Raw genomic sequence first — 27,491 nt, 5'->3', positions numbered from 1 at the left:
CTTCCCTTTGACAGCCATTTTGTGCAGCTAACATTTCTGTGCAGCCTGGTTATAAGGTGAAATGACAGAGGCAGTGAAAAAAAACCCACTGCAACAAATTGCAAGAAACCATGGAATTTAGGATTAGCTCCACAATAGGATCCACTTAATGTACTGCATGCCTACTGCGTATTAAGCACTAGGCTGGACAATGGATGCAGGGCAACAGAGGCCACGCTCTAGAACAGGAGGCCTCTGTGGTTAACAAGGGCCTCAGAGTCTTTGATAGGCAGAGATCGAGTCACACAGGGATCTTGTCCACAGATTCCTCAGCCCCAGAACTGCAAAGATGAAGCCCCACTCTCCTAAAAGTAAAAAAAGCTACATTACGCCAATTTTGATCAGTCCCCAGTCGTCACAACAGCGCTGTCACAGGATCACACGGTCACACTATGACGCGCTCTACAGTCACAGTAGACCACGGGCATCCAAAGGCCCCGCCCCCACTCATGGTCCCAGGACCCTAATCGGGACCAGTCAGGGCCTCCCCACCACATAAACACACACACATACTCTCTCATCAGCATATTCCACACTGACGCCGTCACCCAATCGCACCTACACCCGCAATCACCTTCCTCAGCAGAGGCTGAGACTCCTGCCTCCACTTGCCCATCGGCACCTGGGAAACTCCGCCCGACCTGCGGTGAGCTAGCTCTTCCCGCACCCAGACCTGGGTCCCTTCAACTCGCCACACGGAAAACGATGACCGCAGAGCTAGCGGAAAACGAAGCAGAGGTCGAAGGTCCTTAACTCTCCCAGGGCTTGCGAGAAGCCTAGTCGCAGCCGCAGAAGCGGGGACGCTGACACAAACATAAAGCGCCGGCAGCCGGGACGGCGCCGCTCCTGGCCGGCCGCCCGGCAGACTCCTGGGAGCTCGGGCCTCGCGGGAGTGCGCAGGCGCAGACGACCGACCGTGGCCGGGGTGAGGCTGGCGGCTCCTCCGGGCTCTGAGGAGGAGGAGGGACCTGGGAGCTCCGGCCCGGGAAGGCGGGCTAGGGAAGGGGACCCGGTGAGGAGGCCAGGGAGGAACCCGGGAGTCCCAGCCGGGCCTGGTAATTCTGAGGAGGGGACCGGAACCGGGCCCGTGGTAACCAGACGCTCAGATGTGTGCGAGTGGGGCCTCGGGCGTGGTCCGTGGGCGTGACCCTGAGGGTGACAATCGAGTGTGACCTGGAGCGAGCTCCGCGAGGGGGAATTTTGTTTGTTTTGACCCCGGGGAGGCTGCATCGCACTGGAGCGGGGCCTCACACAGTGGGCGCTGAGTGTGTGTGTGTGAGTGTGTGTGAGTGTGTGTGTGTGTGTGTGTGTGGGCGCGCGTCCGGACCGAATGGAGGCGGCCCCCGTGCCCAAGCTGCTGCCTTCGGGTGCGTGCTGCTGTGGGATGTGGCGGCCGATTGTGTGTGAAAAGTGGACGGAGTCGTGTTGCTGCCTGGCTCGTGTTTCCCCTGCATGGCTCTATTTTTAGATTATATGTGAGTAGTGTTCGAGACTAGACTAGGTGACTCTGGAGAAGCGAAAGTGATTTGTGATGTGATTTTTGACCTTGTCTAGAATTCTATAATGTGCTGTCTGAGGTTGTGAATGACCTGTGGGTGCTATGGGCTGGGGCTTTTCGAAGTAAGTTTGATTGACTGTTACTATGCATGTGTTTGTAACCTGCTGTTATTATTTGTGATGGTTTTGTGATTGGGAAAATCTGTATGACCACTGTCTGGTTAGGTGTGTAAGATTTGATTATCCGAATCGTGGTCATTAAGCCTGCTTCCAAAATTGTAACTCACTAGCAATGTAGCATTACATTCATTCATCAGATTCACTCATTAGATCTAATTCATTCATTAGATTCATTACAGGGAAACCCTGTATGCACTAAAACCAGTGTGTTGAAATGAATAGTGTTATGAGTAGCGTGCGGGGGAAAAAACCATTTTTACCCATACCTAGCACTTTAAACACTGATATATGAGTGAGTTTTCCTGCTTTTGGTTGAAATCGATGGCAGAGTCAGTAGCTTCTTCAGGCATTCTAAGATAAGAAAAAGTATTTGGGGTACTTTTAATCACAAGGCCAGTCTCATTTTAGTAATTAAAATAGTTATTTCGCTAATTTAAATACTGTAGCAGTCAGTACTTCAGACTTCATTTATCAAAATATTATCCTCTCTGCGTGGAAGCCTATAGTGTGGAGAGATCAATTTCTTTTGTATTTCCATACCTGCACTACTAAAAAGTGTTGTTCAATAGTTAATACTTAAATTAGCTGTTAGTTAAATTAATAATAAGTAATAGTTAATTTTCAATAACTATGCTATTAAGTAGTGTGATACAGGTGAATTAATGAAGAGATGAAGTAGAGAAATTAAATAGAAAGTCTAGATATTCTCAAGTATATATAGGGATATGTAATATATGATAGAGATGGCATTTCACATCAATTGAGAAAATATGGATTATATAATATGTAGTGTTGCTAAACAGCAAAACATACAGGGAACAAAATCTTCACAAGGTAAAAATGCTTTAATAGTCATATGAGTAACTAATAAAAATTATTTGCAACTTAAAATAGACAAAGGGTTAATGTACTAAATTTAAAAAGGAGATAATGTCAACCAATTAGGAAATAAAAACTCATAAGAAAACTAGACATACTATAAGAAGATACCATCACAGAAAAGAAATAAAAGGTGCTTATTCTCACTCATAATAAACATGTAAATTAGAACTACAGAACATATCTGATAGGCAGAGATTAAAAATTGTTACCTGCATTCATCAGGATTTGGGGAGGTATTCTCACATACTGCTGGTGACAGTGTAAATGGGTAGAAAGTCCACGAAGCACAATTTAGAAATACATAATGAACCTATATTCCATGGGAGATGGAAGGTAGAGCTGCAGAGGGCAAAGCACAATATTCCCTATTTCCAAGCTACAGCACATTCCCAGAATCCCGTCTATCTCACCAAGGGACTAGGTTTCTGGTGTTGATGAGGGAGCAGGATTTGTCCATTTTCCCACTAATCTCCATCCTGAATGTGTGTGCGTACACAGAGTGGGCAAGTGCTGAAAGAGTGAAAATTGATGTGGGTAACTGAGCTATTCTGGGAGATCTAGGTCAAATGTGGTTTCACATGGCTCTTTGTATCCTCCCATCTCTGCCATCTCAGGATTCTTGCCTGTTCCAAAAGAAGAGCTCAAAAGAGAAGGTTCATCTCTTGTAAATCTCAAAGCCATGCCTCAGGTGAGATGATGTTTCTTCTCTTTCTGAAATAACTTGTTTTCAGGTTATGTGAACATTTGCTCCTCTATCCTTAAATTTCTCGGATATTGAGATTTGCTTCCATGAAACTGAGTGAGGCAAGCAAGTGGCATAAGTGCAAAATTTAAAGACTACTCTCAGCGCTGTATGTCCTTAAAATTTGCAGCCTAGGTGCCTCACCTCCCTCACGCTGGTTGCACCTCTTTCCCAATTTCCCTTATTCCAACTAGATAAATTTAAGCCTTCCCCAAGTGCACCTTTAGTTGTAGCCAATGTTCACACAGTGATTGGGCATATCATTCAGCATCTCCTTTCTTAGTCTTAGCACAAAAGTACTGCTGGAACAGAAATGTATTATCTTGATTTAAATGGGAATATGTTACTTGAATGAATCTATCTTGTTGAGACACTGATTTGCAATCTAAGTTGTGAGGAGTCAAGGAGCAGGCTTGGAAAAACCTTGATCATTTCTATTGACTAGGTTTTGCAGTGGTATGATGAGGGGTGGAATTGGTAGATCATGTTATTAATTTGTGGTAAGATGTCCTGTTTTGTGAGGTTTTCAGGATAGAGATTTGTTTGCAAGGTCATACAGAAAATTAAGATTTTGCATTCCTCCTCTGTGATCCTCCTATCTATTTTATCCATGTCTACCATCAATTCCTATAAACTGTGGCCTGCCAGTATTTCAATGCTCTTATAGATTTATTCTTATCTTTTTAGTTTCTTCTAGTTTTTTATATGTGGGTGCAGGAGAAGGAAATGCATATGCCAGTCCACTCTTGAAGTATTCTTTTGAATCAAAGGTGATACTTTGACCTGTTTTCATATCTTTTTTTTCAGAAAATTCTTCTTCATCTAACAGTCTTTTTCATGTTGATTTTTCCCAGATGCTAATTGGTTCTTTTCTCTACACCATCTCTTTTTCTGTGTGTACAATCTGGTTCACTCTAAAGGTTATATTGATCTTATTCCAGTGACTCTCAAATACCTCTCTCCATCCCAGCCTCTCTCCAGAGTGGCGGAACCACATATCCAACCTCCAGCAGCTATCGCTACCTGTGTGTTCTGTAGACACTTCAAGTACATTTCCAAGGTTTACCTCATTACCTCCTTTGGTCCAGAGTATTCTTTCTTCAGTTTCCTATTTCCATTTTCTAGTCCCAGCTCCTACCCACTTGCCTATGCAGATAACCCAAGAGCTATGCTTCTTTTTTTTCTTACTCTACAATGAATTTATGACCAATTCTTTTGCAACTCATCATAGCAACCAGTTATCCCCTGTCTAGACCACTAATATTACCTTAATCTAGGAGACATCCCTAAGAGTGGTTACTTGTCTTTCCCACCTAACATACCTCAAGCCCTCTCTAGTCTTCAAGAGTATTGCCTCTAAAGTACAAATTTTATCACATAATATATGTGCTGACTTAACATTTCTTCATGTTCTTTATACTCCAAAAGCAACAGACCCAAAGTGGGGTATGTATTACAATGGAATGTACAAGACAGTGTATTGAAAGGGAGGAAAATACTAACAGTTTGCATTCAAGAGCAGTAATCATTAACAATATGAATCGCCATTAGTGCCTACTGATGATTTATAAATAAATACAAATATGTTGGGAGTGTGCTCAGTACATTTTTGAGACCACTGTCTATAGGAAAAAATCCAGTTATTATTTCATAAATGTGCCCATTGCCTACCTCCATATCCCTTTTTCTTCTTAGAGCTCAAAGACTCTTTCCTAACATACTGTGCCTTTTACTAAATTTTGCTGAATTTACTGGTTTTCCTTTCCCCATGAATTTTAAAAGCCGATGTTCTGTATTCCTACAAAACAAAATCATTCTGAGTACAAAATTTTTATGTCCTCTATGAAGCCTTGGAATACAAAATGAAATTTTTCTTCACTTTGTAGCACTTTCCCTTGGACATATTTCTGTCATTGCATCTGTAATATCTATTGAGTGTATGTATTTACATGTATGCCTTTCTCAGCCTGTAACTGCTCCAGAGCAAGGTCAAGGTTTTATTCATTTTGGTTCACCAGGCAACCAATCGCGTTCAAGGCACATAGTATGATCTTGTATATTTTTAGCATGAGATAGTAAATACAGATGAATCTGTTTTCAAAGAGAATGTTCTACTATATAAAACACAAAATAAGAAAACTAGTCTGACCACTGAACATGGTCAGAACTAGGTCTCACGTGTCTGGTTCTCACTAGTTGCAATCACTGTAGGATGAACTAGAGTATACTCTTACAGGGATCAGTGTCGTTCAAGGATGTGACTGTGGACTTCTCCCAGGAGGAGTGGCAGCAACTGGACCCTGCTCAGAAGACCCTCTACAGGGATGTCATGTTGGAAAACTATTGCCACCTCATCTCTGTGGGTAATGAAAACTCCTTTAATCTTTCACTGTTGTGCATCTCCTTTCAAGAATTTCTGAAACATATGGAACTTTGAATTTCAGGGATCAGAGGTGGTGAATCCCTTTCTGGTAATGGAAAGTATGGTTCTGTCCTTACTTGCCTTAGTGCAGGTATTAACTTTGGTAAGACATTAATGTGTACCTCGTCTGCTGCCTTGAAGCTGTATCGTTCTCTTCCTTAAGTAGTTTTGAAACCCAAGCAGCTTAGTCCAAGTCTCATTTTTTATTATCAGGGTTTCACATGAGTAAGCCCGATATGATCCGCAAGTTGGAACAAGGAGAAGAACTATGGACAACAGAGAGAATTTTTCCAAGTCAGAGCTACCTAGGTGAGTCTGTACAGATAAAGTCAGTCCAGTGGACTCAGGTAGTTGACACCTTTGAATGTTTTTAGGGATCTATTTTTTTTTTTAATTGTGGTAAAATACACATAACATAAAATTTACCGTCTTAACCATTTTTAAGCATATAGTTCAGTGGCATTAGGTACATTTACATTATTGTGCAACTATCACCACCATTCATCTCCGGAACTCTTTCATCTTGCAGAACTGAAACCCTGTACCTATAAACAATAAACTCCCAATTATCCCCTCCCAGTAGCCCCTGGCAACTACCATTCTACTTTCTGTCTCTATGACTTTGACTAATCATAGGTACCTCATATAGATGGAAGCATATGGTATTTGTCCTTTTTGTGACTGGCTTATTTCACTTAACATAATGTCCCCAGTGTTCACCCATGGTGTAGTAAGTATCAGAATTTCCTTCCTTTTTAAGGCTGAATAATATTTCATTGTATGTATATGCCACATGTTGCTTATCCATTCATCTGTCAGAGGACACTTGGGTTGCTTCCACCTTTTGGCTACTGTGAATAATGCTGTTATGAACATGGGTGTACAAATATCTATCTGAGTCATTGCTTTCAATTCCTTTGGGTATGTAGTAGGATTAGAAGTACATAGTAGAAGTAGAATTGCTGTATCATATGGTAATTTTATGTTTAATTTTTTGAGGAACTGCCGTACTGTTTTCTATAGTGGCTGCGCCATTTTACATTCCCACCAACAGTGCACAAGGGTTCCAGTTTCTCCCTATCCTCAGCAACACCTGTTATTTTCTGTGTTGTGTTTTTTATAGTAGTCATCTTATTAGGGATCTATTTGTAAAGGCCTGAGGTCTTTGAGGTGCCTATACATGTCTGACTTCCATGCCTGTAAAATCTAAATTTTAATTTTGAATATCACTCCCATGTAAGTGCTTTCCTTGTTTGCCTTAGGTTTATAGAGATACTGACTGCTATTACCCTACCACAAATCCACTCCATGCTACGTATAATGTACATAGAGATCGTAAGTGTAAAGTTCTTTGAGTTCTGATAGAAGTATAAACCCATGTATCTCACAGCCTAATCAAGATGAAGGACACTTCCATTAACCCATTAAGTTCCATCAGGCCTCTTCCAAGTTATTGCCTCCCACTAAGATGATCAAAGTTGTGATTTCTGTTGGCATAGGTTAGTTTTGGCTATTCTAGACCTTTTTTCATGTCTACTTTCTTTTACTCAGCTAAATGTCAGAGAGATGTATACTTGTTTTTACATATATAAGTGTTTTATTTTAATTACAGAGTAGTATTCACTGTATGAATATACCAGTTTGTCTATGCATCTCCTGTTAATAGAAAAAAAATTTGAAATGTTCCAGTTTGGAGCTATTATGAATAAAGCTACTGTGAAGATTCTTGTCAAACTCTTTTTGTGGACATATGTATTTATTTCTCCTCAGTAAACACCTAGCAGGTGGTATTGCTCATTCATAAGACAGGTATATATTTCACTTTTTTAAGAAACTATCAGTTTTTAAAAGTTACTGTACCATTTTAAATTTTTACCAGCAATGTATGAGAATTTTGATTGCCCCACATTCTCTTCTCCATTTGATGTTATCAGTATTTTCATTTTGGTCATTCTAAAGAGTGTGGTAATGTATCTTTGCAGTTTTAATTTAGGTTTATCTTATGGCTAATAATGTTGAGCACTTTTTCAAGTGCTTTTTATATCTTCTTAAGAGGTGCCTTTTCAAATATTTTACCCATTTTTCATTGAGTAGTATATTTTTTTCCTTGAGTAGTAGGAATTCTTTACATATTCTGGATAGAAGTCTTATGTTTGACATAGGTGTTGCAAATATTTCCTCTAGTGTATGGCTTGCCTAATTCGTTTTAATGGTGTCTTTCAAAGAGCACAAGTTTTTAACTTTGATGAAGTTCAGTTTATCATTTTTTTCTTTCGTAATTATTTCTTTGACCTCTCAAATATTTGCCTTCTCCTTGGTTGTAAAGATAGTTCCTTGTATTTTCTTCTAAAAATGTTATGTATATTTTGCTTTTTTTATTAGTTTTTTGGCCCATCTCATATTAAATTTTGTTTATGATGTGAGGTAAGGCTTGAGGGTCTGTTTTCTTCCATATGGATGTCAATTTGTCACATCACTTGTTGAATTGGATTAAATTGGTCTGGCAATCTTACCAAATGTTGTTTGATCATGTTACTGTCAGTCTATTTTTAGACTGTTCTTTCCTTTGATATGTTTTAAGTTCTATTTCCAGGACCACCTGGTCTTCGATTATTGTAGCTTTCTAATAAGTCCTGAAGTCAGAGTAAATCCTCTTTCTTCTTTTTAAAAATCATTTTGGCTATTCTAGGTTATTTTCTTTTTCAAATACATTTTAGAATCAACTTCTTGATTTCTTTAAATAAGTGTGCTGGGATTTTAATTGGTGAGAACTAACTTCTTAGCAATATTTAGTCTTCTGGTCCATGACTATGTTATATTTTTCCATTTTAGTTAGCTTCTCTACTTCCTGTAAGCAGTGTTTTGTTATTTTTAGCATAGGGGTCTTATACATCTTTCATTAAGTTTATCTCTAAGCTTTTAATATTTTTGATGCTATTGTAAATAGTAGAGTTTTTAAAATTTCTTTTTCCAGTTTGTTGTTAATATACATAGCCACAATTGACTTTTATATATATTGGCTTTGCATACTTATACTGATGGTATTAAAATTTATTGTTGTTGCTGCTGTTCTTTGTTTGTTTGCTTTGGTTATTCTTTTAGATTTTATACATATAAAACATGCCTTCCTGAAATAAAACATTTTGCTTCTATATTTGCATACTTTATTGCTTTCATTTGTTTTTCTTTCCCTGTTGTACTGACCAGGACCTACAGTACAATGTTGAATGGAAGCGGTGAGAATGAACATTCTTAGCAGTTCACTCAGTTTGGAAGGAAGACATTTAATATTTCATCCTTAAGCATAATATTAACTGTAGGCTTTTTGTAAGGGCTCTTTCTTAGATTCTGGAAGTTCTCTTCCTTTCCAAGTTTTCTGATGGCTTTAATTTTGAATGAGTGTTGATTATAACAAATGCTTTTTCTGCATCTGTTGAGATGGTCATATGACATTTCTTCTTTAATATGTTACTATATGTATTACATTGATTAATTCAAATTTTAAACCAACCTTGGACTCTTGAAATGAACCCCAGTTGGACAAGATGTGTTATCCTTCTTATAGATTGCTGAAATTGGTTTACTAATAGTTTAGTAAGGTTTTACACAGTTTTACCAAGAATAGTGGTCTGTGGTTTTTCTGTAATGTCTGTGAAAATTTTTGCATGAGAATTGTGTCAGCCGTATCAAACAAATTGGGGGTGTTTCTTCTTCATCTATTTTCTTATAGAATTTGTGTAAGATTGGTATTATTGCTTCCTTACACGTTTGATGAAAATCATTATTAAGTCATCTGGGCCTGCATGTTTATAATTCAAAACTTCTGATTCCAGCCCTGAGGAAGTAACAGAGTCTGGGATTATATTCCTACGGGAAACAACTAGAAAACTAGACAAAACTATTTTCAGATATCGAACAACAGCAGCACAGGCCTGGATTCCTGAGAGAAGAGAAACAAGTGAGATGAGCCCTACCTCATTCCAGGCTTTCATCTGAAGGCAACTTCCATACTGCAGTGCAGAGAGAGGAATCCAAAAAGAACCTGGCAATTTTACTGACTTGAGGGGACTGACATTGACATTCAAGGAGATTGAAGTGGCTAGAATTTGTAGGACACACTTCTCAAAAAGAGGGAGCTATGCAGAGAAAGAGTTCCCCAAATCTGGAAAATCTTCTCCTTGAGTCTTTGGCTAAATATAAGTCTGCATGTGTGTAGGTAAAACCCCATGAGACTTACAACTAGAATATACAACTAAGTATTGGGGGGCTTTGGGGAGAAGAAGGAAAAAAAAAACAAAACCATGAGACTAGACAAGGACATGTTCTAAGGAAAATACAATTACCATGGTATTGTAAGATGAAAAATTCTCATAGCCTACTCCACCAGGAATCACTTTATTTCCCTCCAGCCAGAGTGAAAAGAACTTGTTAATACATAGGACATTAGATAGACACCTGGGAAAGGACACACCTAATAAACGGGGCTAGATTAGCCATAGATTAAAGACTTTGCAAGATTTGTCATAAAAGAGCTTAAACAAAATCATCAAAAGGATTAAACTGATCAAAAATAACTGTTGTGTGTTTGTCAGATCCTCCAGGATGGAGATGTTGAGATTGAGTTAGGAGTATAATAGATTTCTTAGAGGTGATATCTATGAAATATAAAAGAAATAGAAAGTAATATCAGACATAGAAAGCCATCAGACCATGATACAGGTGTGATACCTGTGGAAGGAAAGGGAGAAGGTAACAAGATTGGGCAGAGAGAGCCTCAGACCATTATGCAGATCTCACAGTCTCAACCAACCTAACAGGGCAGTCTGAAACAAAGACTGTTCATCAGAGGAGTACCCCATGGGCAGAAATGGCCAGCCTCTAGTGCCCTCTCAGTGTTCAGTCACTGGACGGGGACTCCCTTTGGAGACCCTGGTTTGGTTCAAAATCTGAAGAGCATCTTGATAATGCTAACAATTGGAGGCTGTCAATAACTACACTTCTTGCACGTGGATGGCAAGTTTGGTTTTGAAGGGAGATCCTAGTGGTGCAACTCTGTAGCTGCCACATAATGCCAGAAAAAGACCAGTACTCTTTATGAAAATACAACCTTATCTTAAACTCAACAATGTTAAATTGATAATATCTGATGTCCAGTCAGAAGTTATTAAACATATGAAGAAGCAGGAAAATATGACTCATAAACAGGAAAAAATTCAGTCAGTAGGGAAAAAACTCAGTCAATAAAAACAGACCTAAAAAAGATAGATGTAGTAGACTCTGCAGACAACGATATTAAAACAACTATTGTAAGTGACCTCAATAGCTCCAAGGATGCAAAGCAAAAATGAACATAACATCTTAGCAAGATAGCAAAGATGGAAATAAGAACCAAATGAAACTTTTAAAGATGACTCTTCAATATCTGAAATGAAAAGAAGACCCAACTATGTGGTGTGTATTAAAAAAACACATATTCAATGTAAAGACACAGGTGAAACATAAAAAGATGAAAAAATATATACCATGCTGTCTTGTAGTTACCCCAGGTGAAGAAGAGATCAGCCCCCCTGTTCAGTCAAAATTTGGTTCAGATAGCAAGACTGAAATCTGGCATGAGGCTTTCTAGGCAGAGCAGGGAAGACTCACAAGCAGGTCCTAAAATGTCTTGAGAGAGCAAGGATGGGTGTTTGGCTTTGGTGTTTATTGTGGCTAGGAGGTCAGTCAGGCGCGGGTTCTACATGTGGGCTAGGACATGAATGGTTTGAACTAACCACCAGCACCAACAGAGAGAGCATGCAAGCTTTCCAATTGGCTTTCCTAGGTGTGGGGTAAGAGGGGAAAAAAGAGGGGTGGTGGGTCTAGGAAGTTGTCAACAGTAAGACATCAAAAATGGAATTAGACTCTATTACACATACAAATGCTAAGCAGAAGAAAATGGGAGTGGTTATATATCAAAGTGTATTTCAGAACACAGGATATTACAGTGATAAAGAGGGATACTTCATCACAAGTCATCACAGTCCTAACAGAGCTTCAAACCATTGTAATATCTGTTTTGTTTTTCATTTTCCCCAGAACAAATTTTGCTTCCTTGGAAACAATATCACCTTCACTGAGAATGCATGGAATACATGAAGGAAAACTGATAGACCTGAAAGGAGCAGAATTATTATAGCTTGACATATAACACGCCTCCCTCAGCAATTGAGAGAACAAAAGAAAGAAAATCAGTAAGGCTATGGAAGGCTTAAAAACACTGTCAACCAATTGTACATAGTTAATTTGTATAGAACATTTTACATGGACCATTCACCAAGATAGACCCTGTATGTTGGGCCATAAAACAAGTATCACAAATTAAAAAGAACTGAAATCATGAGTATGGTCTCTGACCACAACAGAATTAATTTAGAAATCAAAAACAGAGATCTCTAAATTCCCCAAATATTTGGAAATTAATCACAACATTTCCAAATAACCCATGAATCAAAGAAGAAATCCTAAAGTAAATTGGAGGATATTTTGAACTGAATGATAATTAAAACAACAAATCACAATTTATGGGATGCAACTAATGCAGCATTTTAAAAAATTTTATCCCTTTAAATCAGGGTCTAAAATCAGGGATCTAAGCTGTCACCTTAAGTAATTAGAAAAAGAAAAGTAAATTAAACTCAAAAGTTGGTAAACAAAAAAATAAAGACTAAAGCTGAAATCAATCAAATACGTAACAGAAGAACAGTAGAGAAAATGAGAAAAACCAAAAGCTGATTCATTAAAGTAATCACTAAAATTAATAAACCATAGTTATATGTTCTAATCAAGAAATAGAGAAGACACAAATCCCCAATATCAAAAATTAAAGATATGACATCACTACAGATCCTACAGATATTAAAAGGATAATTAGGGAATATACAAACAATTTTACGCCAATAATAGAGTAGAACACTTCTCAACTCATTTTATAAGATCAGCATTATGTACAACCAAAGGCACTATAAGGATAGAAAACTACACATCACATACCTCATGAAACTAGATATGAACATCCTTAACAAAATATTATAAAACTGAATCTAGCAATATTTGAAAAGGATAATACCTCATGACCAAAAAGAGTTTACCCCAGGAAGGCAAAGTTGATTTGGTATTCAAAAATCAATCTATGTAATTCACCATTTAAAGGTGAAAAGGGATCTAAAATCAAGGATCTAAGCTGCTACTTAACTAGGAAAAAAAAAGAAAAACCACATAATCATCTCAGTAGACAGAGGAAAATAAATTCAATTTTTATTTGTTACAAACCTTAGAACAGATTAGCAATCAAAGGCAATTCCTCAGCTTCGTAAAGGATATATTTGAAAAACAGCTACTATTACATTCAATGATGCAAGGCTGAATACTTTTCCTCTAAGATCAAAAACAAAGAAAGGATGCTCATTCTCACCACTTCTATTAAACATTGTGCTGCACACAAGTCAATACAATAAGGTGAGAAAAAGAAGTTAAAAAGCTACCAATTAGGAAGAGAACTGTGTTTATTTGTATGTGGCATGATTGTGTACATAGTAAACCCTAAGGAATCTAAAAGAAAAGTGAATTTAGCAACGTCACAGGGTTCTTGTTTTAGATCAAATTTGGGAAAATTTTGGCCAGTATTTCTACAACTAATTTTTCTGTTCTATTCTCAATTATATTTTAAATCATTTCATCCTATCTTCTGGTTCACTGAGGATTTTATTTTTTTTCTACTTTTAGTTTGGGTAATTTCTGTTAACCAGACTTCCAGACTTTAGCTTGCTGTTAAATCCATATAATGAATTTCATGTTTCAGATACTGGGGTTTTTTAATTTTGCATTTCCTGATCTCTCCTGAATACTCCGTCTCTTCCACCATATTTCTATCTTTTCTTGTAGCTTTGTAAACATATTCATCATAGTTATTTTAAATTCCTTATCTTCTAATTTCAACACAGGACCTGAATCAGTCTGTTTCTGTTGACTGCTTTTCATCTGTTTTATTGGTCACATTTTCCTGTTTCTTCTCATGAAAACCTTGTGGATAACATGTGCAGATGCTGGATCCTTTTTCTTCCTCTGAAGATTGCTGAGCTTTAATCTAGTAGGCAGTTAACTTACTGGAGGCTCATGTTGATTCCTTTGTCAGATTGCTTTAAGCTTTTTAGGTTATTTCTATTTCAGTTTCAGTTTTACCTTTGTTTTTATGGTGTTGCTTTGAGTCCTGGGATGCAGCCTTTACTCGGAATACATGGCTGTTCTAGGGTTTCAATAGAAAGACCAAAGTTTTAACCAGGTTCCTCTAACTTGGTACAGGACTAGAATTAAAAACTATGTTTTTCCAGAGCTAAGTAACTGCTGAAATTTTTGCTCACTTCTCTCAGAGCTCCAGCTTTCTTTTCCCTTTGTTCTCACTGCAGCCTTGCCCTGCAGAAAGGCAGTTAACCAAGATTTTGAGGAGGGGTTTATGCTAACTTTGGGGCTGTCCTTCTATGACTTCATTCTCGGATATTGTCCTAAATTTATAGCCACTCTGGCAGTCCTGAACTCCAGTCTCTGATTCTTCTGCACAGGATGACTCCTGCTTTCTCCTTGAGATCTAACCGCTGTGTGCTGTTTAAATTACCAGGACACACGTTAAAAAACCTGGAAAAATATAGATCTTATGCAGTGTGGTTTCTTTTTTTCAAAGGTTGTATCCAATCCAGTTTCTGCCTGCTTTAGTGCCTTCAAACAAGTTAGTTTTTTCCACTTAGTCCATAGTTTATCATTGTTATCAGCTGGAAGGTTGTTTTGATACAGACTTCTTTGCCGTTAGCAGAATCTGGATGTCTAGATTAGCATTTCTTAAACTTTTTAGTCTTAGGACTTGTTTATACTCTTAACACTATTAAGGATGAAAAGAACTGTGTGTGTGTGTTACCAGACCAAAGTGAGTCCACTCCTTGGTGAGTTAAAATCAAAACCTACACCAGTAGTAGTTGTCACACAAAACATAATTTTATTTGCAGCATGCAGCAAACAAAAGGAGACCATAGGGAATAAATTCACAAAGCTATGGCTCCCCAATGGGGAAGTGGGTACGTTTATTTAGGGTGGGGAATGAATATTGAAAAGGGAAAGTTTCATGATTGCGTGTAGAGGTGGGTATGGTTTGAAAACAAGCCTTTACGTACATTGCGTGATCTAAAAATGGCTGCTTTGATCCTCCCAGAAGAGGAGAAGATAGGATGTTAATGAGGTCAGCTTACTTTAGTACAGCTCTCTGCCTGTTTGTGCAGGTGTCACTCTTGCAGTTGTGGTCTGGACTGGTCTCGTCCGGTTTAGAGCAGTTTGTGTCCAGGGCAGTTGGCTTTAGATCTTCTTGCTGGAACATAGCTGAAATTGACAACCTTGAGACCCTAAGCAGTTAGAGAAAGGAACTTCTGCACCCTTTCAACAAGTCAAGAAAAATAGGTCAGACAAGAGAAGAAAAAAGTAGGTTAGAGTCCATGGCTGGTGACATAAGTACCCTGTTAAAAATTAAAACAAGATTTTAAAATATTCACTTATTAATTCATTTTAAAACAATGTGAAAATAATAAACTCATTACCTATTGACATAAAAATGATATTTTTACAAAAAATAACTATTTTCCAAAAGAAAAAATAGTGAGAAAGTGGCATTGTTACATGATTGAAATTTATTTAATGTCTTGCTTAATAGAATTCAGCTGATTTTCACATCTGATTCTACCTTCAGTTTGTTGCAATATGTTGTTTTAATTGAAATATATGAAGAAAATCTTCATGCATATGTGTATTTTGAAAGAGAAATATTTTAAAATCCATTTTAGATTGTCATGGACATTGTTCATTAATACTACACCCAAACTTAACAATTGGTAGTTCCTAAACAGTTAGTTGCAATATAGAATCTGAAACCATAACAATGAACTTTTGTACATTGTTACATAAAATCCAGTGGTCTATTTAAATAGATATTTTACCCATACATTTTTTTGGTAATATCATGTGTTGGTCATTTGGAAAGTAACAGTTCACTAAGGTATATAGATCTTCCAAATTTTGACACATTTCCATATACAAAAAAATCCACATTTGTTAATATCACTGGCAGTCTCATCAGAGAATTCTTTAAGTTTTGGGAAACTGACAGGTTCACAGTAGCAAATATAAGCTTTCCAACATAATGACCTTAACTTGAAAGCTTAAATTTTATCATCAGTAACAAATATTGCCAGACATTTTCTTTGAATTGACAGGCTCACATTGTTCATGAAAATGTCTACCAGATAGCATGTCTGAATAATAGCTGTACTTTCAAGTAAAAATGCTATTCCACAAAAGGTAGATATTCGGTCCTCACCTCAAATAATTACACCAGCACTTTTCTTCACAAAATACATTATACTCTAGTGTAACAGAAGTGCTTTATGTGTACTTCTTTAATCATCACACAGAGTATTGAAAACATGTGTGCTCAAGGGTGGAGCTCTAACAAAATTAACGGGTATTTTTCCCTGCTCTATCAAGAACATTCTTAAGTGAAATTTATTTTCCCGAGAGTATTCGGCAGTTGGAAATGCAGTGATTACTATTATAGATTAGTGCCAGTGCTTTGACTTGTTGATAATATGCCAGCATTTTACCCACTGTGTTAATTATATTTTTTACTCTCTATATTTTATAATGTGTCGACATCTTTGGGGGCCCTTGCTGGCTAGGGAGAGACTGCCCCTCCCAGAGCTAGCTAATTCCTAGAGACAGTAAGCAACTTGTTGGTGAGCACACCTTTCATATACAAACAAGCCAATCCCAAGACCATACCCTCAACCATCTCCTTTATCTAACTCACACGCACCAAGCCAATATGTCCCCTTCCCTGAGTCACCCAGGGCCAGGTACCAGACAACTGGAAACCACCCCTGAAACCCATAGGCTGCCAGCACTATTCAAACTAGCCAATCTTACCCTGTTTCCTCTGCCCTTTCCCTGAAAGCAAGCCCCAGTAAAGGCTCTGGCCTAGGCTTTCTCCTCACTCCTTTCTGCCTCCTGTTTTTCATCTCTTTCTTTAAGATTTCAGTCCTCAATCTTTCTTCTTTTGTTATAGCCTCCAATTTATGGGCATTTTAAAAAATTTCAGATGTACATCATTCTATTTTGATTTCTGTATAGATTGCATCATGTTCACCGCCCAAAGACTAATTACCATCCATCACCACACACATGTGCCTAATCACCCTTTTTGCCCTCCTCTCTCCTCCCTTCCCCTCTGGTAACCACTAATCCAATCTCTGTCTCTATGTGTTTGTTTGTTGTTTTTACCTTCTCTTTATGAGTGAGATCTGTAGGTATTCTTAAAGCCATCCAAAAAATAAAAGGGAAATCATTGTCTAATTGCTATGTTCCTGTTAGTTCTCATTTTCTTTCTTTCCCTGTGCAATGCCTTATACTTGCTCCCTGCACTCAGTCTCATATCCCATTCTCTGAGACTTGCCATCAGATTTCAAAATCCATACGCCTTGGACCAAAGTGATCATTTCAGTATTGCCATTTCTTTCCAATAAATCTCTATGTTTCATATCATAGTGCTCAGATTCCTGCTATCTACCTGCCTTGATTTAGGTCAAAAACACAAACTCCTCCTCATCCTGTTTCCCTGAGTGCCTTTTCACATCTTGGTTGCTTTTCTTCCCTTTAGCCTGGGAAAATAAATATTTGTTGAATAAATGGATTTTATTTCAGTAGGCTGTCCTCAATGCCCTTAAAAAATCTTTCTTCATCCTCAGTCCTTGTCTTTATAAAAGTCCTGTAAGCTATAATAATCTGATCCATTCTCAAGTTGTGATTTTCTTGTTATATTTCAAATAGACACTTTCAGCCCATTTCTCACTTGAACTCTAGTGGTTTATTTTAATCTGCCTACAGCAATACAACAATCAGTTGTCTCAGCCTTTTGGTTATTGATATATCAGGAATAACAGTCATTATCTTTTCTTTATCCTTACTTGTTTCTATATCCTTTTGTTCCCATAATCAGCCCCTTGTAGTATCAGATTGATTCCGTCATCTGTTATACTTTTGTAATGATTTCTCCACAATTTGTGTTATTTTGTTTCACTCTGCGAAAATCTTTACATGCTCTCATAGTCTCATTTGCCACTGACATCTTCCAAAATGAAAGCCATGTTATTTCAGGTGTGGACTGCTGTAATTACTATTTGGATTTGCTGTGATTTTTCACTAGTTCTTTTAGTTTATATTGTCAATATGCTAAAAAGATATCACTTATTATATGAAATTAAATCCCTTCTTTTTCAAGGGCTGACAGAATAATATCCCATCTGGTCATTCCAAATGTCTCTCTCTCTGTGACTGAGAATTCTTGCTAATCTCTGTTTGTTCTAGTCTCCCAAATGTACTCCATACAATTGATTTTATTCCTTACAACTGGACCTTTCATTAAATACAGTGGCTATATGCCCATAAGGATACTTGGAAAGTTAGCCAACTACAAAGTTAGATGGTACAGTGGTACACACAAGACCACCCTCATTTCTGATGCCAACTGTAAGTTCAGGGGTCCCAAGACTACTGTTGGGATCAGTAATTTACCAGAAGGACTCACAGAACTTACTGAAAGCTGTATTACTCACAGCTTTAGAGAGGAAGAATACAGGTCAAAATCAAGCCAAGCATGAAGGGCAGAGTCCAGGAAACTACCAAACACAGAGCTTCTAGTAGTCCTCTCTCTGTGGAGTCATGGATAGCACTACTTTGCTGGCATGACAATACATACAGAATATTGACAACCAGGGAGGCTTCACTTGAGCCTAGTGTCCAGAGTTTATAATGGGGCTCTATCACATAAACATGATTGGCTGCCCATGTGGCTGATCTCAGTTTCCAGCCCTGTAAGGGGGGGGGGGGGGGGGGGGGGGGGGGGCGGGCAGTATCAAGCTGATACTGTATAGCCCCCACACTAAATCACATTGTTACTTTCTGCCTGCCCAAAGGCTCCCAGGCAAACAAAGACACTGTCAGGCATGACATTCCAAAGACTTAGAGCTTATCTCCCAGAAGCCAAAAGCAAATGTCAGACTTTAGTGGGCAAGGTTGTATTCTTTACCACACAATACTACATATCCTTTAGTTACAAGATCAAGTTTCACTTCCTCCATGAAATGTTCCTTAACTACTCCAGACCACATAAATTCCTTTTTTTCTGCATTCACTTTCTACTTATTGTCTATAACATGCAAACAGACATATCCTCTGATGTGAGCTAATAATTTGATACCTAATTCAACATTGTTTTATCTGAGACTTCTTTCCCTATCTGATTAGCAATTCCTCCAAAATAAGTTCCTCTCTTTTACTTTTCCTAATTGTAGCTTGTAAGAGTCTAGATATTCAATAGTTACCTGACTGTCTGTGGTACCATGAAAGCTAAACATCTTTCACATCCAGTCAGAAATCATGTAATGGTAAATTCTTTTTAGATATACATGCCAAAATCACATCCCTTCACCTCAGATAACAGTGTGTTAATGTATACTCAGAAGGTTTCAAAAAAGATAACCAATACAGTATTGACTTCTAAGAGCATAAGTTTTAGTTGAGAAGGCAATATTTTCAAATTGAACATTTTGCATAGAATATTCATATTAAAATAGCAGGTTATTGAAAGATTTCTTGAAATGAATGGTCCAGACTTCTAATTTCAGACAAATTAGACATTGAAGTGTAGAAAGAATATGTAAAGGCTTTTGGATAAATTGGAGCATGTTCCTGAAGATGGTTGAGATTCTCAGGAAGGCAGTGTAACTCCAATTACCAATACAGATTAGTTTCACATGTTCTAGAACTGCACATAGGTGTAATTGTATAATATGTACTCTTTTGCATAAAGCCTCCCTCTGAAAAATGTTTGCAATTCATCCCTTTTGTCATTGTGTATCAGTACGTTTTTTCCTTTTTATTGATGAGTAGTGTTCCATTGTATAAATACATGACCCAATATTACCTGCTTACCTTTTGACAGATAATTGGGCCATTTCCAGTTTAGGGCTACTGTAAATAAGATGCAAGTCAAGAGTAAGATGAATTCATCTTTAAAATTGCCCCACCAGATATGGGGTGGTAGTAAGGTATCAATAGTAAGATATAGCCAAGAATTTATAGGAAAAATAATAGTTAAATTCAATCATTACTATACACATACATTGAAGAATCCAGTCCTTCACAGCTTTGATAGGGAATCGCAGAGTTAAGTTACCTTACTACATTCAGAGGAAGACTTGAACCCATCCTTCCCTAAAACTGAAAAGAGAATTTAGTTATTGACCTTCTCTGGAAGAATAAATTGATGGTAGCAGCACTCAGAATACAATAGTGATTATATTCATGTTGTAAGTATGCTTTGTCCTCTGGTTTATTTTACAGTTCTGAATGGAAATGTTTTCCTAATTCTTCCCTTTCAAGAGAAAATAAATCATAGTTATGTGGAGAGTGAGGGCCTACATTATAGACCAGTGTTTCTGTCAACACTAGGAAATGAGGGCTTGAGAAAGTTCATTTGCCATGGATGGGCTAAATGCAAATGAGGAAGAAACAAATGGAAGCATTTTATAACATTTATTTAGGCATGAGGGAATAAACATTTAGGCTTTCATCTCTACCTGAACAGTTTTCCTTGCTTACTATTTAGTACCCTTGATAGGCTTATTCCGTTATTTCTGAATCTACCCATTCCAAAAACAATCCTACTTTCATCATCCTTTGCTTACTTGTCCTTGTGTTTATCACACCTCTCGATGTAGCTTATATTTACAACATGCCAAAGATATGAGTGTTGTTTGCTTATGCCAATTTTTCTTCATTTTAACAGTGTAGCAGGATTTGTGTTTATGTTCTGTGCATTTTCCCTACCGAGAGGTAATTTATTTTGGCTTTTATATAGATGACAATAGTGAGACAGACAGTCCCACCATGGGTGGTTTGTAAATCCATAACATATTTGTGAAGATTTACAGTGTTGTTAATTGTATTCTTTTCTAGAAGAAGATGGGAAAGCTGAAGATGTTTTAGTGAAGTTCAGAGAATACCAAGACAGGCATTCTAGATCAGTTTTCATCAACCACAAAAGACTAATAAAGGAAAGAAGTAATATTTTGGGGAAAACACTTACTGTAGGCAAGAACCATATTATTTCCAAAACAACACTACGTGAATACAAACCTGATGGAAAGGTTTTGAAAAATATTTCAGAATTAGTCTATAGAAATATAAGCCCTGTAAGAGAGAAGTTTGGTGACAGTAATGGATGGGAGAAGTCACTCCTCAATGCTAAGCATGAGAAAATTCATACTGCAGTGAATATCTATAAACAAACAGAAAGAAGTCTGAGTAGTAAACAAGAGCTTATTCAGCATCAGAAGCTTCAAACTCCAGAGCAATCATTTGAACATAATGACTATGAAAAATCCTTCTTTATGAAAGGAATGTTATTTACACATACTAGAGCTCACAGAGGAGAAAAACCCTTCGAATACAATAAAGATGGAATAGCCTTCATTGAAAAGTCAAACCTCAGTGTCCATCCACAAAATCTTATGGAGAAGAAGCCCCATGCATATAGCAAATATGGGAAATTCCTCTGCAGGAAGTCAATTTTTATTATGCATCAGAAATCTCAAACAGAAGAGAAACCATTTCAGTGTCCTTACTGTGGGAATAGCTTTAGAAGGAAGTCATATCTCATTGAACATCAGCGAATTCACACAGGTGAAAAACCTTATGTTTGCAATCAATGTGGAAAAGCCTTCCGTCAAAAGACAGCCCTCACTCTTCATGAGAAAACACATATAGAAGGGAAACCCTACATTTGTATGGATTGTGGGAAGTCCTTCCGCCAGAAGGCAACCCTTACTAGACATCACAAAACACATACAGGGGAGAAAGCCTATGAATGTACTCAGTGTGGAAGTGCTTTTAGAAAGAAGTCATACCTCATTGATCATCAGAGAACTCACACAGGAGAGAAACCATATCAATGTAATGAATGTGGGAAGGCATTTATCCAGAAGACAACCCTCACCGTACATCAGAGAACTCACACAGGAGAGAAACCCTATATTTGTAATGAATGTGGGAAGTCCTTCTGCCAAAAGACAACCCTCACTCTCCATCAAAGAATTCACACAGGGGAAAAACCTTATATTTGTAATGAATGTGGGAAGTCCTTCCGCCAGAAGGCAATCCTCACTGTTCATCAGAGAATACATACAGGAGAAAAATCCAATGGATGTTCTCAGTGTGGGAAAGCCTTTAGTAGGAAATCAAACCTCATTCGCCATCAGAAAACTCACACAGGAGAGAAACCATATGAATGCAAAAACTGTGGGAAGTTCTTCAGTTGTAAGTCAAACCTCATTGTCCATCAGAAAATTCACAAGGTAGAAACCATGGGAATTCAGTAAAGGATGTGACTTTTTTTGTAAAAACTTTTAAAGTCATAGTAAACCCTGTACATGATGTTGCTTGCAAGTCTAATAGTATTCAACAGTTTAAGGTACTATACCACATATTTACCTACTGTTTGCTAGCCTATAAAACACACACGAAAATTTACTAGACAGATGAAATGACAAAAGTCATTGAAAATACAAGCCCCAATTTTGTATTAGATTCAGCAGACATAAACTTCCTCTGTCAAGTTGCTACAAACATTTAAAATTGCTTATTTTCATTTTCAATGCCTACCTTCTTGTGAACCAGTAATAAACAGTTGGCTGACTGGCATTAGTCCAGGGACCACACTGTGAGAAGTGCTTTAAAAGAAAGGAGGTGTGAACTGTATTTCTTATTGCAAATATGGAATAAAAATTAGTTGTTACCTCCTCAAAGTTAACCACAGGTCTGACTTCTAACATTATAAATTAGTTTTTGCATATTATAAACCTTTATATAAATTGGATTATACATCATATATTCTTTCATATATGGCTTGTTTCATTCATAATTATGTCTCCAAAACTCATCATTAGTGCATGTGGCGGAAGTTAATTTATTTTCATTCTGTATAGAATTCCGTTATATGATTATATCACAATTTATCCAATTTACTATTAATGGACTTTTTCATTGTTTACAGCTTAGGGTCATAATAAATAATGCTTCTGTGAACATATTTGTTTTTTGATGTACATATGTTCATTTCTCTTGTGTATATACTTTCTGGAATTGCTGGTTCTGGGGTATATGTGTGTTCAGTCAGTTTAGGTGGATACTGCCAAACAACTCAGAACTTTCACAGCATGAGATAATTCACTCTGAAGGGAAACAACTGAATATTATCAATATGGTGATGGTTCAAACCAGAGAATTCATGGTAGAGGGAAATTCTATGCATGTGAAAACTGGGAATCCAAATACAATGCATGTACAAAGGCTTTTAGCCACAGCCCAAATCTTAATATAATACCAGACAAATGTAATAATTGTGAGATTGCCTCTAGCTGCAGTAATGCCTTATTTGAAATCAAAAAGTCATAGTAGAGAAAGGGAGGCATCCAGCATCTTCCTTCCTCAACATTAGAGAATTCTAACTAGAGAAAAACCCTATGAGTATAATAAAGGGGGCAGGAGATAACATTTACCCATGGCCTATATCTTACTGGTCATATAAAAATGATGAATATGGAAAAGCTTATAGCCATAGCTCAAATCTTACACAACACAAGGGAATTAACATTGGATGGGAACTCTTCAAATGAAATAACTGTAAGGATGACTTTAGCCATAACTCACTCCTTATGCAACATCAAAAAATTCATACTAAAGGAAGATTAAAAAGGGAACAGATGAGGCTTGGAACTCTAACTGTGGGGAAAGCTGCTTCCATGAAAGGAGTCCAGTCATACTGAGATCATAATGCTAGAAAGTCTGTGTGTAGGCATCCTGGTCAATAGCTCTAGCTAAGCTCGCAGCCATCATCTGTATCCCAGTATCATCTGCTAATATATGAATGAGCCATCTTGGACATCCAGTCAAGTCTTCAGATGACTGTAGCTGACTGACATCCAACTGGAACCACATCAGAGACCCCAAGCAGGAACTCAACTGAGGCCTTCTCAAATTCCTGACCCCCAAAATGGTTACATTTTTAAAGTTAAATTTGATTGATTAAAAGAAAGGGAAAATAATGTTAGTATCTATTTATATTATAAAAATAAAGGTATGAACATTTGGATTCCAGAGTTGAGCAAAAGTGTGGTGACTACTAGGTGATTTTTGCATGAACAAAAACTGGCCCTGAAATACAGCTGAAGATTTGGCTGTATTTTTGGTTTACAATTACATACCTAAATAACTGCTCAATGAGTGTTCCATATACATCTATTCTTTCTCATTTTCTGGCTCTAAATTATACTGATCAACTTGGTTAGCTTACCTATGCAAATGTATACTTCACAATTTTGCAAAAATGAAAGTAGCCCCAAAGACCTGCTGTAGATAATGCAGAGGGAAGCAAGTCTGTCCTTGAAAGATCCCATGCACAGTCATTTCCATGAGGTTCCATGAACTGAGGTGCAGACAGAAATCAAGATACAGAATCCAATGAAGAAAAGTACAACCATGTCCTTGTAGGAGGTACTTTTGAATCCTTTGAAGAAAGTCTAAGTGAATTTTTTCTTCCTAACATCTGTCCATGTAGAAGCTGCTTCTCACAAAAATTAGGTCCAAAAGTTTGTATTTTGGTATGAAAGAGGATTGGGCTATATTCCAGACTCCTGTATGAAGATTTCTTTTGAAGAAGTTGGGAATGTTTCTTTTCATTAGTTTTTATGGATCTTTATTTTATGGATTGATAAATATATGAAATGAGGACTTTTATCTCATTGATCTATTGGTCAATGACATTTGGGCAGCTCTGAAGAGTGAACATGGTTTTGGAATCCAAGTCCATTTATTCCTAAATATATACAAGAGTATAGGAATTGTGTTCCTATGCAATTTTTATTTTGTATATGAATATGCAAATTCATATTTTTTTAGACCTAACTGCAAGGTCATAAACAAAAGGGAGTTAAAAAGTGCAAAGATTTCATCAGTTCAAAAGGACTAACAAGACTCCACAGAGCATATTCATGTAATGCTTTTATTTGAAAGCAAAGACTGTGGCTCACCGAGAAAAAGAAAGGGTAGGTAAGCATTGGGGGGGTCTGAGAATCATCCAGATGCAAGCTCCTGTCCTTACTGACACACAGACTGCACTCTGTCTCCAAACTAAACCACTGAAATCTGTGTGAATCTTGGCTTTGGGAGAGCTCAAGGCAGAAGTTCCCTGCAAGGACCTTTATGCCACTCCATTCACTGGTGGCATAGTCCATCTCTGCTATCTTATCATTTATGTGAGTAAACAGATTGGCTCTTGGGGTCTCCAGGGAAGTTTTGGATTTTAAACAGCACCTGATAGATCCCCCTGCCCTTATCTCAATCATGAGTCAATGCCAGACATCCAAGCATCATGGAGATAATGTTAGAGCTTTTCCATTCCAATTGTAACCCAACTCCATCCTACAAACTTGGTTCCTACATCTCCTATGAACTTTCTGATAATGTGTGTATGTAAACAAGCATGATGCCTCACTTCCTAGTTCCCCAGTATCAGATTGTACACAGTAAATCTCAAAACTGAAACTTTCTTGCCAGGTAATGCTTGACTCTCTTCGCTCAATTTGTGGTCCAGCAGTAGAGCCAGCTTGCCATGCTCTGCCTCATAAACAATATGCAACAGCAAAAAACACAGGCATCAACCTTGGTCTCTAGCATTCACCTGGGATATTCTACAATTTGAGATGTTCATCACTTTATAATCTAGGGCTTTTAAAAACCCTAAATGTAGTGTCATACCAAGCACTGATGAGGATGTGGAACAACTGGAACTCTCATACATTGCTAATGGGAATGCAAAATGGTAAAGCCACTCTGGAAAACAATTTGACAGTTTCTTAAAAAGTTAAACATACACTTCCCATATGACCCAGCAATCCCAATTCTAGACATTTCTCCTAGAGAAATGAAAACTTATGTTCACACAGAAAAACTATATATGGGTGTCTATAGTATCATTATTTATAACCACTAAAAACTGGAAACAACCCAAATGTTCTTCAGTGGATGAATGGATACACCATGGTACATCCACAGAATGGAATAATCAACAGTAAAAATAATGAACTATTTATACATACAACAATATTGATGAACCTCAAATACATTATGCTAAAGGAAAGAAACCAGTGTCAAAAAGTCACATACTGTATGATACCACTTATATGACATTCTGGAAAAGGGAAAAATAAAGGACAGAGAACAAATCAGTTACCCCAGGGGTTAGGGGTAGAGGAAGTGTCTGAATAGAAAGGGGATGCATGAGGGAATTCTTTGAGGTGTTGAAATTGTTTTGTATACTGTTTGTGGTCATAAATACAAAAATCTATGCATGTGTAAAAAGATCATAGAACTGGACACACAAAAAAAACAGTGAATTGGAGTAGTGACATCAGCAAGAATAGGAGGGATAGGAGTTTGCAGCACTCATCCTTTCATAGAAACATCAATTTAAATAACCATCTACACATGAAAATTTCTACACATGTAAATTACCTTTACAAGAGCTACTAAATCCAAGCGAGAGGTCACAGCACTTGGGTGGAGCTCAGAAATAAAAGTCACATTGAAGAGGATAAAAAGGACAATTTCACACTGCCTGCATCACCCCTTCCCCAAGCCCATGCAGTGAACCATGGAGAGACATACACTGTGTGAAGGAAGGAGAGTGAAGTAAGTACCCAACTTTGCTATGGACCCCAGTACCAGGCTCCCCCAGTGAACCAAGTCTCCAGGCCTGCCCCAGTGCCAGGCCAGCCCCTGGGACCCAGGCTCAAGGTCCACCACTGTGACTCAGGATCCAGGCCTGCCCCTGTGGACCTAAACACCTGGCTTCAGGCTGGCCACCACCAACACAGGCTTCAGGCCCACCCCAGCACCATGCCGGCCTCTGAAAACCCAGGTACTAGGCTGGCACCCATGGACCCAGGCTCTAAGCCTGCTCCAGAGCCAGGCCAGCCTCCACAACCCCAGGCTCCAGGCCCACTCCTGAAGAACTAGGCTCCAGGCCTACCTTCATGGGTCTAGGCACCAGTCTTTCCCCAGTGGACCTCAGCACCAGGCTGGCCTCCATGGACTCGTGACCAGGTCCATCCTCATGGACCCAGACAAGGCCAATCCAGCACCAAGGCTGGCTCCTGCAGACTCAGGTTTAAGCCCTGCCTCTTCAGCCCCAGGCACAAGGCCCCACCCACCTGCTGATCCAGGCACCAGGTCAGCCTGCCTGAGGGCTCCAGGAGCAAGCCCACTTCTGGACCCCACCAGCTGATCTGCCCAGAATCCCTGGACAGGCTAACTTGTGAAGGGCTTTCACTACTGAAGAAGAGGTTCCTCTTCCTCAAATGTTCAGATACCAACACAAGGCCAAAAGGATCATTAATAATCAGGAAAACATGACACCACCAGAGGAACAAAATAAACACCAGTAACGAACTCAAAAGAAATAGAGATCTGCAAACTGCCTAAGAATTCAAAATAATCGTCTTAAAGAAAGTCAGTGAGCTACAAGAAAACACAGATAACTAAACA

General features: G+C 38.1%; 2 protein-coding genes across 6 annotated transcripts in view; one reads left to right on the top strand and one right to left on the bottom strand.

Annotated features, from left to right (window-relative positions):
- Positions 1-925, bottom strand: part of ZNF529 (zinc finger protein 529) — a 54,475-nt gene extending 53,550 nt beyond the window's left edge. The window contains exon 1 of one of the 5 annotated variants that reach the window (XM_070557522.1): positions 614-925. The gene's annotated coding sequence lies outside the window, so the exon portion shown is untranslated. The remainder of the gene's footprint in view (positions 1-613) is intronic. The other 4 variants (XM_070557524.1, XM_070557526.1, XM_070557520.1 and 1 more) reach the window with 4 other exon arrangements.
- Positions 774-22,443, top strand: ZNF382 (zinc finger protein 382). Its single transcript, XM_008533747.2, is given in 7 exon segments — positions 774-1,094; positions 3,213-3,286; positions 5,577-5,703; positions 5,785-5,865; positions 5,976-6,071; positions 20,847-22,245; positions 22,247-22,443. Coding segments are annotated over 6 exon segments (1,764 nt in total). The 5' UTR covers positions 774-1,094; positions 3,213-3,277; the 3' UTR covers positions 22,299-22,443.
- Positions 22,444-27,491: the final 5,048 nt, after the last annotated feature.

Source organism: Equus przewalskii, chromosome 9 (assembly GCF_037783145.1).
Source record: "Equus przewalskii isolate Varuska chromosome 9, EquPr2, whole genome shotgun sequence".
Taxonomy (NCBI): Eukaryota; Metazoa; Chordata; class Mammalia; order Perissodactyla; family Equidae; genus Equus; species Equus przewalskii.
The sequence above is the reverse complement of the archived record's forward strand: the minus strand, read 5'-3'. Positions and strand labels throughout refer to the sequence as shown.